The 16982-nt window shown below is 39.3% G+C and overlaps 1 protein-coding gene across 2 annotated transcripts in view; it reads left to right on the top strand.

The window, feature by feature from the left end:
- The window catches only part of ADCY1 (adenylate cyclase 1), a 152137-nt gene that overhangs the window by 111111 nt on the left and 24044 nt on the right, over positions 1-16982 (top strand). For both annotated transcript variants that reach the window (XM_065831574.2, XM_071804687.1), the window contains exons 12-14: positions 5596-5685; positions 8474-8730; positions 9357-9483. In XM_065831574.2, coding sequence (XP_065687646.1) covers positions 5596-5685; positions 8474-8730; positions 9357-9483 — 474 coding nt within the window. The remainder of the gene's footprint in view (positions 1-5595; positions 5686-8473; positions 8731-9356; positions 9484-16982) is intronic.

Below are 16982 nucleotides of genomic sequence, written 5' to 3'. Positions count from 1 at the left end.
TTGTAGGAGAGAACTAGGTCTGCCAGATCAGAATAAAGCACCTACAGGCTAATTTTCTGATGAAAGAAATCTGTAGTGGCTTAATGTAAATTTTGTCTTTTCAGAAAAATAGCAGAAGAAAACGCCTACACATTTAATCAGCTTTGCTGATTAACACACACTAATTTTTAGTTAAAAAAAATGCCCCTTGACAAGAGGAAAGTAATTGCTTTTGTGGAAACATAAATAGTATATTAGCAGAGTAACTGGTGCAGAGCATATCTTTATAAACTTAGAAACACAGATGAATTTTGTAGGAAATTGCTCCTCTTTATACCATTTCCATGGAGCTAGTGCAAACTTAAGGTTTGTTTCAGCTGTTTTGGCAGTCAACAGAATTTTAATTTATTAATTATTTATTAATTATTATTTATTAATGAGAGCAGCCTCGCAATTACAGGCCCTGGTTGTCATGGGGGATTTTAACTGCCCTGATGTTTGCTGGAAGGACTACTCAGCCAGCCATCTACAATCCAGGAGGTTCCTCCAGTGCATTGATGATAACTTCCTGATGCAAATGGTGGATGAGCCACCTAGAAGAGGAGCACTGCTGGATCTCGTCCTCACTAACAAGAAGGGTCTAGTTGAAGCCGTAAAGGTTAAGGACTGCCTTGGCTGCAGCGACCGTGAGATGGTGGAATTCAGGATCTCATGTGGCAGGAACAGACTACCAAGCAGAATTGCAACCCTGGACTTCAGTAGGGCCAACTTTGGCCTTTTCAAGCAATTGCTAGGGGAAATCCCATGGGACAGGGTACTTGAAGTTAAAGGTTCCCAAGATAGTTGGTTAGCATTCAGGGACTGCTTCTACCAAGCTCGAGATCAGAGCATCCCAACACACAGGAAGTCAAGGAAGGGAGCCAGGAGACCTCCTTGATTGAAGAGGGAGCTGCTGAGCAAACTCAAGTGAAAAAGGAGAGTTTAGAGATCATGGAAGGAGGGGCTGGCCACTTGGGAAGAACATAAGGCTGTTGTCAGAGGATGTAGGGAGGCAACTAGGAAAGCTAAGGCCTCCTTAGAATTAAACCTTGCAGAGGGGTCAAAAACAACAGAAATAGCTTCTTCAAATACATGGCAGATAAAACGAACATCAGAGGCAGTGTAGGCCCACTGATGAATGAGGTGGGTGCCCTGGTGACAGAAGATACAGAGAAGGCAGAGTTACTGAATGCCTTCTTTGTCTCTGTCTACTCTGCCGGAGGCTGTCCTGAGGATCCCTGTACCCCTGAGGCCCCCGAGGAAGTCAGGACAATGGAGGAGTTTGCCTCAGTTGTTGACGTCTGGGTTAAGGACCAATTAAGCAATCTGGACATCCATACATCCATGGGTCCAGATAGGATGCACCCACAGGTACTGAGGGAGCTGGCTGAGGTCATTGCTAGGCCACTCTCCATCATCTTTGCTAAGTCGTGAGAAACGGGAGAGGTGCCTGAGGACTGGAGGAAAGCAAATGTCACTCCAATCTTCAAAACGGGCAAGAACGAGGACCCGAGTAACTAAAGACTGGTCAGCCTCACCTCCATCCCTGGAAAGGTGATAGAACAACTTATCATTGGCGCCATCTCAAGGCATATGAAGGGTAAGAGGGTCATTAGGGGCCATCAACATGGCTTCAGCAAGGGGAAGTCATACATAACCAACCTCATAGTCTTTTATGAGGACACAACCAGGTGGATAGATGATGGCAAAGCAGTGGAGGTGTTCTATCTTGATTTCAGTAAAGCATTTGACACAGTCTCCCACAGCATTCTCACAGCTAAACTGAGGAAGTGTGGTCTGAACAATTGGGTAGTGAGGTGTACTGTGAACTGGCTGAAGGAAGGAAAGAAGAGAGTCGTGGTCAATGGGGGAGAGTCTAGTTGGAGGCCTGTATCTAGTGGAGTGCCTCAAGGATCAGTACTGGGACCAGCACTATTCAGTACATTAATCGGTGACTTGGATGAGGGAATAGAGTGCACTGTCAGCAAGTTTGCTGATGACACCAAACTGGGAGGAGTGGCTGACACGCCAGAAGGCTGTGCTGCCATCCAGTGAGACCTGGACAGGAGAGTTGGGCAGGGAAAAATTTAATGAAATATAACAAGGGCAAGTGTAGAGTCTTACATCTGCGCAAGAACAACTCCAGGTACCAGTATATGTTGGGGAACAACCTGTTAGAGAGCAACGTAGGGGAAAGGGACCTGGGGGTCCTGGTGGACAGCAGGTTGACCATGAGCCAGCACTGAGCCCTTGTGGCCAAGAAGGCAAATGGCATCCTGGGCTGTATTAGAAAGGCCGTTAGTAGGTCAAGAGAGGTTGTACTTTCTCTCTACTCTGCCCGGGTGAGACCACATCTGGAATATCGTGTCCAGTTCTGGGCCCCTCAGTTCAAGAAGGACAGGGAGCTGCTTGAGAGAGTCCAGCGCAGGGCAACAAAGATGATTAAGGGAGTAGAACATCTCCCTTATGAGAAAAGGCTGAGGGAGCTGGCTCTCTTTAGTTTGGAGGAGACTGAGAGGTCACCTCATTAATGTTTATAAATATGTAAAGAGTGAGTGTCACGAGGATGGAGCCAGGCTCTTCTTGGTGACAACCAATGATAAGACAAGGGGTAATGGATACAAACTGGAACACAGGAGGTTCCACTTAAATATGAGAAGAAACTACTTCTCAGTGAGGATAACAGGGCACTGGAACAGGCTGCCCAGGGAGGATGTGGAGTCTCCTTCTCTGGAGACATTGAAAACCCACCTGGTCACATTCCTGTGTAACCTCAACTGGGTGTTCCTGTTGCGGTAGGGGGATTGGACTATATGATCTTTCGAGGTCCCTTCCAATCCCTAACAGTCTATGATTCTGTGATTCTGTGTGATTCCAGGTTTCTCTAGAGATTCAGTACTGCACAGGATCAAATCCAGCATTAGGAAAATAAAGAAATATAAAAACTCAGAATACAACAGTTTGAAATTTTGTGGTAAAAATTTGTCTCATAAGTCAAATAAAATGGATATCCTATGTATAATAAATATGAAATTGTAAAATGGTCCACTATTTTAATCCGTCTTCTGGCATTTATTTGCTATTTTACACTGGACAAGAGATTCAACTTCTCCGTGCTTTAGCATGCACTACTTCTCTCTCAAAACCATTAATATACTGCTTTACTGTACCAGTTATCTAGTGTTTCAGGGATCTGCCAGTACTTATTTAGTTAATAAAAATTCCACAAATAAAAGAAAACAAAGACAATTAAGCATCAGATGCTATGCTATCATAAAAGAGCTAGAATCTTAGAATGATAAAAGTGAGAAGTATAATTCTTTTAAATGTCAATCAGAGTTTTAATTCAGACATGTATCATACCTTACCTTTTAAAGGTTTGTTTTCATTTTTAAACCAATAGCCTAGCATGTCAACATATAAAACATACGCGTACTACAGACAAAAAAAAATGTGTACACTATGTGCCAGGACACATTGTCTTTGAATTTGCATTTTGCTTTGTCACTGTTAACAATACAGTATTAACTTCAAACTATGGGGATTCTCTCCTTAACAAGCATCAGATAATTCATTTGGTTGCAAAAAGAATTAATAGAATATATATATTTCCTTCAAACAAAATTATTGGTTTGTATTTTGTTTATATAGAAAAAACCACACATGTTCCACCTCATGTGTGCATAGATTTTGATCTAGTTGAGTGGACAACTCGATGGGTAAAAAAATATCTGAATGATCACTATCGGAGCATAGCAGTTTATGGCCATACTCTACATGGAAGCCAGTAATAAGTGGTGTATCAAAGGAGTTTGTCCTGGGACCTGTCATGTTAAACATTTTTATCGATGACGTGGAGAAGGACATGGAGTATACTCATGTAAGGTTTTCCAGTAATTCCAGTTTTGGGGTAACTGAAGGGAACTCACATACATTGGCAGAATGAGTCATCAGGACTTTAATAAAATACGGTATGGATAAATGCGAAGTCCAAGCCCTGAGAAGGAAGAACTTCTGCAATGACCAGTCTGGGGACTGATCAGATCTGAAAAAATGTCTCTGAGTGTCAAGGCAGACAGTACTTTTGGGTCCCTCGAGGTCCCTTCCAACCTGAAATGTATGATAACGATGAATAAACACAGAAATAGTCTATATCTTTTTTCACAGTGTAATTTTGAGCACTGCTATATCCTCTCCCTTTGAGATACAGCTTTTCAATGTGAGATTCTTACAATTCAAGGTTTTTGTTCTACAATATGCTCACTGTTTTATTAAAGGTGATAGACCTCTGGTATCCCAATATATTTCACTGATGCTGACTAACAGTTGAATTGGTTTCTGGTGTAGCCAATTAACTCAAGTCCATAACATGTTTATATAAATCTACTATTGGTGTTACGCTGGTTGTTCCCCACCTCCATTTATATAGACTTAATTCACACTGAAGCCAAAATGTATTTGCAGATCACACATCGTTTTTTATCTTTTCTGTAATTGCTGTATTTTCATGTTTCACATGCCTGCTGGAAGCTATGCTTTTGATGTAGATAATACCCTTGAAGTAAACAGCTTTTCTTCAGGACTGGTGACTTTCATCCAAAAATTAGATGTTTGCTTGCTCTATTTGATATTTAGTCAAATCCAGCCTTGGTAAGTCTGAGACTCGTCCTTTTAAGGGACACAGGATTGTTCCTCCTTTAAATCTGTTTGTTTCCTGAAGTTCATTCTTGTCCCTTGAAGTCACTGGAAGAAATTCTGTGGTCTGAAGGACATGTTGATCCAGTTGATAATAGAGGCCCCAAACATTCTAAATGCAAGGGAAAAAGGTGGAAAGCAGGTTTCCCTGAAAACAGAGATCAGTATGACTAGAACAACCATAAGTGCCACAACCTGACAAACTTATGCTTTCTCTCTCACCTTCTGTCACTGGCTTTATAAATGCTTACAGCAGCAAGCACTTCACAGTGATGGAATCAGGGTAAAAATGGAGATGAGCAAGAGATTCACATGACTCCATTGCACCAGACCGTTTTGTTTTCTGCTGCTTTTTCTGCTCTGACAAATTCAATATTTTAAATGAGTCCTGATAATTAAAACTACCCTGGTATTTAACAGGAGTATCATAGCAGAAGACACAAATACCACTCCAAAATTCTGTGCTATGACAATGTGTTCTCTTGGTTCATAATTTTATCTGATCATTTCTGAGGCAAAATATGCTTTGGGTATTTGCGCATGAGAAAAAAAATCAAATGCCATCCTAATTTATTATTTGCTTTATAAGCAGACATCCCACTAACCTGTCAAAGAGTTTCAATTCTGGCGAGAAATAGTGTATAGTAATAATAACTTTACATTTCTTACCCCCAAAAATGCAGTTACCATTAAAACACATATACAAAATAATAACTGCATGCTTGTTTCATAATTTGCACTCCAGGCAAAATTTCCATATCCCTTATTCACTTATTTTTATCGACTACTAAAAAATAACAGCTATTCTTTAAAATATATTTATTTATTTATTTATTTATTTGTTTGTTTGTTTATCTATACATCTTTTTTTTTCTTCCTTAGTGTTTTCCAGGGTGCCTGACAATACAAATTCGTACCATTTTGTGTATTTTTATTGTGATCTTAATATATTCTGTGGCTCAAGGATGTGTGGTGAGTATTTAAATCAAGTATTGCTTAGTTTAGCATTCTTTTAAATGAACAACCTGGTATGGATCTGTTAAACACATACCATATTCTCATCTGGTTAATTCCTACTGGTTTTATTATTCATACTTGCAGATCATATTTCTTCAAAAATAAAACCCTTTGCTAATAATTTGAACTTTCACTGCCCTGAGTCAGGGTGTTGAATTAAGAATGCCAAAGCTATTAGCAAATTACACAGATAATACCTAGTCAAGATCTATAGAAATTTTTATATCAAACATTAGTATCATATAGTCTGCTGATGTCATGTACTTCATGGGAAAACGATTTTTAAATGTTCAACTTACTTACTAGTTCAATGGCTAAAATTTTGTGACAGACAAGGCATGATGTCAAACAACATTATGATGTGGCAACTTGTAGAACATATTTCTGTCTAGTAACAGAGATATTTTTAGTCTAGGCAGATCAGAAAAGATAACAAGATCTTAAAATACAGACAGTATTGCGTAACGAGGTGAGGTGCTTACACTGTGCTACTTACATGATCCTTTCACATCTAATGTCTAGGAAGCTTCTCTTGTATGATGTGAACTTTCTCAATATTTATTGGACTTCAATGTCAAATGGCATTTAAACTTCCCCTAAGTATTTGGCATTAAGTTGCTTTGTCAAATTCCTAGCACTTATTTTCAGTATTTTGGCTGCTAATGCTAATGAATTAAACCTGTTAGGTTACCCAAAGGAAAGAATCCACAGAAAAGTAGCATGATAAACACAACTGGAAATGCTGAGGAGGCAGATGTCTCAAATCATGCCTCCCTGTGGGATTTAGGTAATATGTTCTGACCAATAGGAAGACAGTGATTTCCTGAGTAATTCACAGTGCTGAAATGCCAAGGCCCTTGTTTTTTATTTTGTGTATTCACTTCATCCCTGGACCTGTCCTGAGAACATCTGCCAAGCTGATCCCCATGAACTGAATGGGCAGAGGATCCCTTGTCTGCTAATTCCAGTGTCCTGAGAGGTACCAAGAATTAGTGTTGTTCAGACATTTCTGGGAATTCTTGAACATCAGCCTCAATAGCACACAGACACATGTATGTTTCTTACTGTGCATATAAACCCAAACTGCATAGATATGTGCAGTGCCTCCAGGCTAGCTAGCATCTCAGCAAGCTCTGTGTTTCTGACTTTGGAACTGAGATTAATATTGTGACAGCTAGAACCTTTCTGGATCAGCCCCCATAGATCTGACACTTACTTTGACTATATGAAACAAGCACCATTATTGCCACTTAAAGACAGTGAAAATGGGAAACAGACATCATAAGGCCTAAGGCAATGCTGAACATCGGTAGAAGGCAGCAGATTAGAATTCATAATTTCTGGCCTCCAACAAGGCAGTGATCATTCAGTTGCAACTTAGAATAGATCACAAGTATAACTTTATCCTTTACTGAAGCAAGAATAGCCTGTAACAATTGAAATGGTTAGGAGAAATGTTTAATCAGTAGAAATTATTGGTTCCTGCCAAGTAATACCTCTAGAATTCTCAGCTGTCGGAGGAGCTAGATGTTGAGGTTTCACTTTTAGCTGTAGGGTAGACAGTGTTTTCCTGGATGGATTGCACATCATTTATGAAGCCCTCATGCGTGCCTGTGTTTTCGGATGAGTTTAGTACGAACAGCATTTTTAGGATATTGAACGAAATCACATTAAACATTTTTCACTTCACTCTTTCTCATCTTATTTCATTATATTGGCCTTTATGAGTTTAACTCACATTGTATCTGTTACGTCTCATCTTTTTAAATTACTACAACCCCCTTTAATATATACTGCTTAATCACCTCTCAGGTTGTCAGTTATTTTACAGCATGCTATAAAAATTTCATTATCAATGGTTAGGATGAAATAAAAAGGTTTAATAACACAGTTCAAAAGAGAAGCTTAAGTACAATGCAGGGCTTATGTGGTGGTTCCTGATAAAATTGATTTCACACTACCATCCCACTCTCCCCACTTATGCTCTTATCCTCTCCCTTCATAAGGGGTGAAGATTGGAGTGCAATTACAAATCGGAGCTCTAAGGACTTGCACTGTTTGCCAGAAATTCCTCCCTTCCTTGGGTAACAGCTCCAATATAGATGATGTTGCCTTTGTAAGAAGCAGGTTAAATTTCCTCAAATTTCCCATAGAAAATGCACTAAAACATGTTTTTACTTCCCAGTCTAGGGAGGAAATGGAACTCCTTGGATAACTGAAATGGCAGGGATAATTAAATATGAGGCCTTGTATTTGAATCACATGTGATAGCAGAAGTGGTTCTGAAGTGGAGAAAAGATATTATTTATGTTTAGTTTTTAATTTATATTTTATTAACTAAAATTGTTACAATTTATGTAGTCAATAAAACAAACAAATTTCTTCATGTTCTCTGTGTGAGAACCTTTCTCACTCACACAACCACATAATGTGTTTACTGAAGTTTCCTAGTTTTGCAGGAATATGTTAGCTTGAGAATCTTTTGGTTTTGAGCACTGAGTGGGTAACTTTTCAACTAAGGCCAGACTTTAATTGGTTGACCTTACTGGCATCTAATGAATAAAGAGTGTCTCCCACCTGAGTAAAGTGTTACAGGGAAAGGAGAGAGATTCTAGTAGGGGAGTGGCTGGAGGGGGATTCCACAAACATATTTTCCCAATTAGAAATGACCTACAGTCAGCCCCCATTTCTTTTTGTTTTATATTTAACTTTTTCCCCTTCTCACCTCTGCTCTCTTTTCTAGGTTGGCTGTATGCCTTGGGTTTGGAATATCAATTCCAGCAGTTCAATAGTTATCATTTCTTCTGGTGGAACAAATAAAACAATGAATGAACTTCCATGTGACACAGCCCACTATGCTTTCCTTTCCTGTGTCGTGGGGACTCTCACCTTGGCAATATTTCTACGAGTATCTTCCTTGCCAAAAATGATTCTTCTGCTTTTTGTTACAATTTTGTACATAGTTATTCTGGAACTCAGTGGTTACAGAAAAGCAGTGGGGTAGGTATCTTGCAAAGTAAAAGCTATGCATATTTCTGTATGGATAGTTACAACATTGACTACTCATCTATGAACTGTCACCTAGCACTCAGTGCTGCTTAGGACTATATCGTCAGTAGAGCACAAGAAATACTTAAGCCATCCTCCCCCCAACAATTTTAGGGTCTAGTAATATCCATCAACAGGAGATCGGCTTTTGTGAAATAGCAAATGTTGCACCATTATTCTGTAGTTTTATGCCAGCATACCTCAGCTGAACACACTGCAGTCTAATTAAAATATTAAATAGAAAAACACTGTGAAAAACTTCACTTCCACGTTGCAGCAGCCCTTAACCAATTCCAATTCCATTTCCATTTAAGGTTTTGAGCTGTTTTATATTTCCTAATTAAAAGCATGCAGACACATTATAATAATGTATAGCATTATAAAATCCTCAAGAAGTTGAATGTTGATGTCATCAGATTTACTCTCACCCACCTCCCTGCCCATGTGAGCCTTTTCAGAAGAGGCTAGTGACTAGGAGGTACCCATGTGTTCTAAACTAAAGATCTAATATTAAAAACGCCGAGTGCTAGGTATTAGAAAACCTGGAATAACCCATTTACTTTCCCTTTATTTTTAAGGGGTGGCTCCTTTTATATGCGTGGCTATGAACCAATACTAGCCATTTTGCTATTTTCTTGTGCTTTGGCACTGCATTCCAGGCAGGTGGACTTGAAGCTGCGTCTGGACTACCTCTGGGCTGTGCAGGTAAGTCATAGGACTTTTCTTTCTAGTATCCATGCACACAAAATGATGTCTGACTCTTTGAAGTGGCTTGCAAATACTTTCAGAACAGATTAGTTGGACTAAGACACTTTCAAATTTTCAGGTCTGTTGGGGTTAACAGATCAAAATTAGTAGAGCTTTCTTTCCACAGACCTATAAAACTCATATTCTCTGGATAAGTGATTTTTTTGTTTGTTCGTAGTTGTTCCATAACAATATGTTATTAATAAAGTAATATATCTATATCCAAGATGCATTATGAATAGCAAGAATTTCAAACATGGGAAACTGACTGTTAGCAATATCAACTTGAGATAAAGATATTAAATCCATGTTGTTGTTTCATCTTACAATACATAAAGGGATGAAAATAAGTTGATGTTCAGGTAAACTGAAAAGAAGAAATAAAACTGTTGAAATACTTATAACCATATCATGCAATGAAACTCTGGAACTCTTTCCCAAAGGAAGATCAGGAATTTATGTAGATACAAAGAGCGTGGACTTTTATTTATATATATTTCCTATCATAATCACAGCAAAACCCACAGAAATTTTATTAGCCATAAACAGGAACATCAGGAAATGTCTACATCCTGTCATGCCTCTCTGCAGTCATGTTCCCACCTCCAAAGGGTTTCACACTGACCCCTGAGGGAAAGAGAAAGTTGAAGAAGATGTAGGTTTGTTTTGATGGAATTTGGAAGTTGTGTTTATGATAAAATTTACACTCTTTTAGTTCACAGAGATCACATCCTGTTCTCATCTACACCCTGTTAACTAAGTTGTTAAGAGAACTGTATAAATGATCAGAGTGCTTGCTTTTGCATTTAAGATCAAGGCTGGATGGAGAAATCAGGAATGACTTAGCTCTGTTATTTTCTGCTTTTAAAGTTTTTCTATCTACCAATTGTTAGACAAGCTCTGTTGGGATTTTTTGTTTGTCTTGCTGTCTAAGACCATTTTCACCCCCTTTATGATTAAGTTTATCTTGTTCCATAACTTTAGTAGACTGTTTAGTCATGCTGTTTTTAGAGTGTTTAGTAGTGCTGTTTAACGGAGTCAACAATATGTGATCACTTAGTTTAATTTTTGTCCTATGACCTGCAGTATTGATAGGTGCTGTGCCTGTCAGCATCAGAAGTTTGTTTAAGACAAAGTTCTAATAGTTTCTGCTTGCTGTAGCATCAACTATACTTTTCAGGTGGAAAAAATATCCCCTGACTTTGAAACTCAGAGGAGCACATGACTAGCTGTATAGCGGATATCTTTATATAAGCTGGCACATGGTGAGGTGCCATATGATACATGAATACAAGACCTTCTGTAAATTATTCCTAGCCATGAAACAGAGTAGCAAGGAGGAAGATACTGTTTTACTCTCCTGTGGCTTTTCAACAGATTAAGAGTGGGTTCCAGCATCTTAAATGGTTTTCATCATTCCAGCTGTTATGACTTGCACAGTGAATTGTGCATCCCTAAGGAATGTAGCACTTAAAGATTCTTAGTTTCACATTGTCTTTTAATTAGAAATCAATTAATTTTAACATTCAAGTACAGGAAACTAATGAGTGATTTAGGGTTCTGTTTGCCTCCGAAGAATGTGCAATATTAACATACTTCAATGGCAAGGTTACCTCTGTGTGGGGGAAATATGTCAAGCAGAATTGGTGAGAGTTGCTTTAGAGTGATTTTTATGGGGACAGGAGATGCAAAACGGTAGAGGGAGGCCCTCCCATTAAGTAGTAAGGTTCAGAATGGACCCTCTTGCTTTCTTGCCCATGGGCAAGGCTGCTTGAAGGTAAAGGAGCCCAAGATAGTTGGTTAGCATTCAGGGACTGCTTCTACCAAGCTCAAGATCAGAGCATCCCAACACATAGGAAGTCAAGGAAGGGAGCTAGGAGACCTTCGTGGTTAAACAGAGAACTACTGAGTAAGCTCAAGTGGAGGAGGAGAGTCTACAGATCATGGAAGGAGTGGCTGGTCACTTTAGAAGAATACAAGGCTGTTGTCAGAGGATGTAGGGAGGCAACTAGGAAAGCTAAGGCCTCCTTAGAATTAAACCTTGCTGAGGGGTCAAGAACAACAGAAAGAGCTTCTTCAAATACATGGCAGATAAAACTAACATCAGAGGCAGTGTAGGCCCACTGATGAATGAGGTGGGTGCCTGGTGACAGAAGATACAGAGAAGGCAGAGTTACTGAATGCCTTCTTTGTCTCTGTCTACTCTGCCGGAGGCTGTCCTGAGGATCCCTATACCCCTGAGGACTCAGAGGAAGTCAGGACAATGGAGGAATTTGCCATGGTTGATGAGGACTGGGTTAAGGACCAGTTAAGCAATCTGGTACTGGGACCAGCACTATTCAGTATATTAATCGGTGACTTGGGTGAGGGAATAGAGTGCACTGTCAGCAAATTTGCTGAAGACACCATGCTGGGACGAATGGCTGACATTCCTGAAGGCTGTGCTGCCATCCAGCAAGACCTGAATAGGCTGGAGAGTTGGGTGGGGAAAAATTTAATGAAATATAGCAAGGGCAAGTGTAGAGTCTTACATCTGGGTAGAAAGTATAAGTTGGGAAATGACCTATCAGAGAGCAGTGTAGTGGAAAGGGACCTGGGGGTCCTGGTGGACAGCAGGATGACCATGAGCCAGCACTGTGCCCTTGTGGCCAAGAAGGCAAATGGCATCCTGGGCTGTATTAGAAGGGGAGTGGTTAGTAGATCAAAAGAGGTTCTCCTCCCAATCTACTCTGCCCTGGTGAGACCACATCTGGAATATTGTGTCCAGTTCTGGGCCCCTCAGTTCAAGAAGGACAGGGAGCTGCTTGACAGAGTCCAGTGCAGAGCCACAAAGATGATTAAGGGAGTGGAGCATCTCCCTTATGATGAAAGGCTGAGGGAGCTGGATCTCTTTAGCTTGGAGAAGAGGTGATCGAGGGGGTGACCTCATTAATGTTTATAAATATGTAAAGAGTGAGTGTCACGAGGATGGAGCCAGGCTCTTCTTGGTGACAACCAATGATAGGACAAGGGGTAATGGATACAAACTGGAACACAGGAGGTTCCACTTAAATATGAGAAGAAACTACTTCTCAGTGAGGGTAACAGAGCACTGGAACAGGCTGCCCAGAGGGGCTGTGGAGTCTCCTTCTCTGGAGACATTCAAAATCCGCCTGAATGCCTTCCTGTGTAACATCATCTAGGTCTTCCTGCTCCAGTGAGAGGATTGGACTAGATGATCTTTCGAGGTCCCTTCCAATCCCTAACATTCTATGATTCTATGATAAACTTCTCAGAGAGAAGTATAAGTGCAGCTGAATCCAAATTTAGCCTCAGACTTGATCAATGGTTAAAGTCTAAGAGGGTAGGGAAAACAGCTGAAGAATCATATGTATATGATATGTATTTATGGCCAAAGGGTTATATGTGCACATTTGTTTCTTTATATTGCTTGGCTAGGATTTCCAAGTGTCATTCCTCTGTATCTCAACCTGCTTACTATCCCTCCAGGGGCCTGGTGTCAGGTTGCTCCAAAGTCTGGATGCTAGACATCAAGGCAAGCTCTCAAGCATCTGAGTTCATGGGCAGTGAGTCTGGATCTTAGGTCTGTCAAAGCAAACTCTCGGGCATCAGAGTTTGCAGAAATAAATAATTTAATAGAGCAGTGTAGCAGCAGGGTTGGCTCAAGCTGGGTGCCTTCGTAGAGATCCCAGCCAAGCTTGTAAACCCCTGGATTTTTATATCCTTACAGACTATTTACCTCACACCAAGATTCAGTCCAATAGCAATATTTGAGTTTGCGGTCTTCTTGCTTCTATTTTGGATCTTTTTCACTCATCTCAGGTGGGCCTTTGTTTTGTTTAACTGTAGATAATTTTTTATAGTTCATAGTCTTGAAGGTGCTGTTTTGTCTGAATGAATCCTTTTCTTCCCAGCAAAGTGCAGAACAGGGCCTATTTTGGAGATGTCTGTAATGTCTTTGTGTTAGCCTTGAAGTCATCATTTTGTCCACAGTCAATTCCATTCTTCCCAACAAAGTGTGAACCAGACCTCATCTTGCAGATGTTCAGTGTAGCTTGCCTGCTGAAAGATCAGAACTGAACAATAATAAAGGAAGAAATAGAAACTTTTTATTGGGGCCACGTATTACAGAAATACCTAGTCATCTACCACTATTGTTAAAACCATTGTGCATTTACTTCAAAGGACAATAAGAGGAGTTAAGTCATATGGATGCCTATCTAATTTCAGTAATGTCCAGCATCTTCAGGTAACATTTCAAAAAATATTTTTCATCTGAGAAGATCAAATGCCATTTTCAGATCTTTTCAATTGCAAATCAAGTACTTATGTGGTACCACTGTGTCTGTGATATCTGCATGATAATCAGAAAGGAATTTAAAAAATCAATGTAGGTAAGAAATTCAGAAATTAGGGATGAACATAACTACCATTCTTTGAAACTGATGTACTGGGTAGGATGCTTGTCCTCAGATTATCTGGGCAGATGCCATTTCTCTTTTTGGTTCCACATGGAATATTTATTCCTCCAGGGAATAAATAATAGTAGATAACATGTTATAAGGAATGACTTCCTAGTTTACGCTCTGTGTATTGCTTGTAAATGATATTGAATACAAGGGCTAATTAACGTAACGTGCAGAATTACCATCATGATGGATGTTACAGAAGTGCATATGGTGCTTACCTATTCAAATGGACAAGTAAAAAGAAAACATTGTCTTTGTACTTATTATGCTCTTTGGCATAGTAAAAATCTGAGTATTAAGAGCTCTGGGAAGACTTGGTTGGAAATATCTATATGTCAACACTGCCTTTGAATAGTTAGCAAAGTCCAAGCTAAGACTGTGAAGTCTTTAAGAGGAGGCAAGGGTAAAAACCACCTTCCTGAGAGACAGTTTTCTCTAGCTGCAGGACTGCAGGAGCCCTGTGCATGGTTAAACAGCATTCTCAGTCATGTTTCTTTACAGCCACATTACTACTTACTATTGCACCATGTTGGCTTAACTTGGCTACATTCTTGGTAGCAGAAGTTTTAGAAAGACCATTGACTTAGTGCACAGGGGCTGTGGAGATTTTCTTCCATTTTACAGAGTGAGTGTGTGAGTTCTTTATTCAAACACTGAATTGCATGAACCACTGCTAGAGCTGGAGATCCACATCTCCCAGTAACCAGATGCTGCTGTGTGAAAGATGTGTTAGCATGGTACATCCATTTTTAGAAAGCTTCACATTTGTTACCTTACAACTGAGAGAATTTCAGACTCAAGGGCTATTCTGGAAGCTGTAAGCACTTTGTGTACTTTTAGTAAGGCGCATTGTGAGGCTAATCCAGTAAAAATGTTCTCAGATGAATAAAACCATTTGTAGCATAAGCTACAAGAAAAAGTATTTGATAAATATCTTCATTTACTTTATCAGGAACAACAAACAGTCTAGTGCTAACTAAATAATAATTTAAACACTGAAAGTATCCTGCAACTAATACCATTATTAGTAAGATAGATGCTCAGTGGGTTATCTAAGGTCTGAAGAAAACACATTCCCATAGATTTTGTCTGCCACGTCAGGAAAAAAAAATGTGTTTTGAGGAAAAGCAGATTTCAAACAAGAAAAACTGGTTTAGAAAAATCATAGAGTTTGAAGACAAGTTGATTTAATTTCCATGCATCTAGGTTGTATAACCAGAACAGAGATGATACAATATGACTTATGGACATCATGTGGAAAAAAATACATTTTTCTGACTGATGCTAAGTTGTTAAAACATTTATATTTGTACTTACTCTTCACACATCAATGATGTCATAGGTTTCTGTTGATTTCGCTAGTTTTTTTCTGTGCCAGACTTAACCTTCTTGAATATCACAGTATTTCTAGAAAATATCCGTTGGTTTTGGTTTTTTTTAAAATAGGCAGTGGGAGGAGAATTTCATTTGCTACCTAATGTCGTTAAGTGACTCTGTGCCTCATATGATGATAACTGTGAATAGCAAATAGAGAAGGATTTTACTTATTGGTGACTGATAATCACTTTTGCTTATGCGAATTCTTCAACAGAACTGGAAAAGAAAAAGAAAATGAACAAATAAATACAAGCAATAAATGTATGAAGAAGCTAAAACTGCCAAAAAATGCTGAGTTGCTCACTCACCCAGGATTTGTCAGGGGAGGAAAATAAGAATAATACAATGATATGACTGATTGTTGCATTCTTTAGGGAATACTAGAATGTCATTCAGCTGTTTTTTCTAATCCATGACACTTGCAAGAAATATATATTTTACACTAGGCAGGCAAGACTGGCCAGGTTTGCTTACATTTCCTCTTAAAAATCTGGCCCTCTAGAAACAGCGTGATGGGTCTCTTCCCCGTGGTTTTAGTGCCACCTTCAGGTACACAGATTTTGTTTCTGTGGTGCTGGTGCCCGGCTTAGCTGTATCTTGAGACAGTGTATTTTCATGGAGTAACTTCAGTCAGTAGCATTGCTACAGCATTTTTATGCTTATTAAACAGTCACCTGATATCTCAGGTGATACAACAGCTCAAACCGCTTCCTGAAGAGAGAATGTGTAACCAGTAACCAACATAGTAAAAATTCTGTGATGCCATGAAACTTTGTAAAATGCAATAGCTGTAAATTACAGTGATGTCAAAAGCCATAGTACCAAAGAACATTTTAAATTTTGTCACCAGATCCAAAGCAAAAACAAAGCCTGCTTTTAAATACTGCAGCTCTGCAAATACAGTTAGGTTCTGCAAAATTACATACCTGCCACAAATACCAAATAGGCATAAGCAAAAAGCAGAATATAAAAAATTATGTTACTCATGCCTATGTATTTTCTTTCTTGTTAATTTTCACAATAATCTGCCTTGGTTTTTGAGCCAGCAGATATTACATAAATATCATGCTGGCATCTTTCTTTAATTAACAAATTGGAATAGGAGGAAATAGATGAAGGTTTGGATGCTATTTAGCTGTCTGGATAATACTTCCACTGGGAATGTAAATACCTGTGATCTGTGCTATTTTAGCCTTCTTTCTCCCTGTGCTATTTTAATCTTCTTTCTCCAGCCCCAAGACACTCAAATGTCTGTTTTGCCTGTGAAAGGGTGATGCCTACATTTCCTTTTATCTTAGGTGCTCAAAGAGTAGACACTAGTAGGAGTTCATGAGTCACAAGAAAGACAGTATTCATTGTATTCCCCCTAAAGGCAGAAAGCAAGAAGCTGGAAAAAGGTCCAGAAAATATCAGTAATTGATTTGCTTCCCTTCCCTTCAAGCCATGTGATGGAATACTTTGAGAGTCCTCACTGCTGAGCATGACCAAGTCTTCTTTTACCTCACCTTCACTCCTTATCTTCCCTTGCAAGAGACACAGGGAGATCTTTCTTCTTTTCCCAGCTCTTTCCCTGAAGAGCTGCATAAATGAGAACTGTCTTAGGCAGTGCAG

This window comes from Patagioenas fasciata, chromosome 2 (assembly GCF_037038585.1).
Source record: "Patagioenas fasciata isolate bPatFas1 chromosome 2, bPatFas1.hap1, whole genome shotgun sequence".
Classification (NCBI taxonomy): Eukaryota; Metazoa; Chordata; class Aves; order Columbiformes; family Columbidae; genus Patagioenas; species Patagioenas fasciata.
The sequence above is the reverse complement of the archived record's forward strand: the minus strand, read 5'-3'. Positions and strand labels throughout refer to the sequence as shown.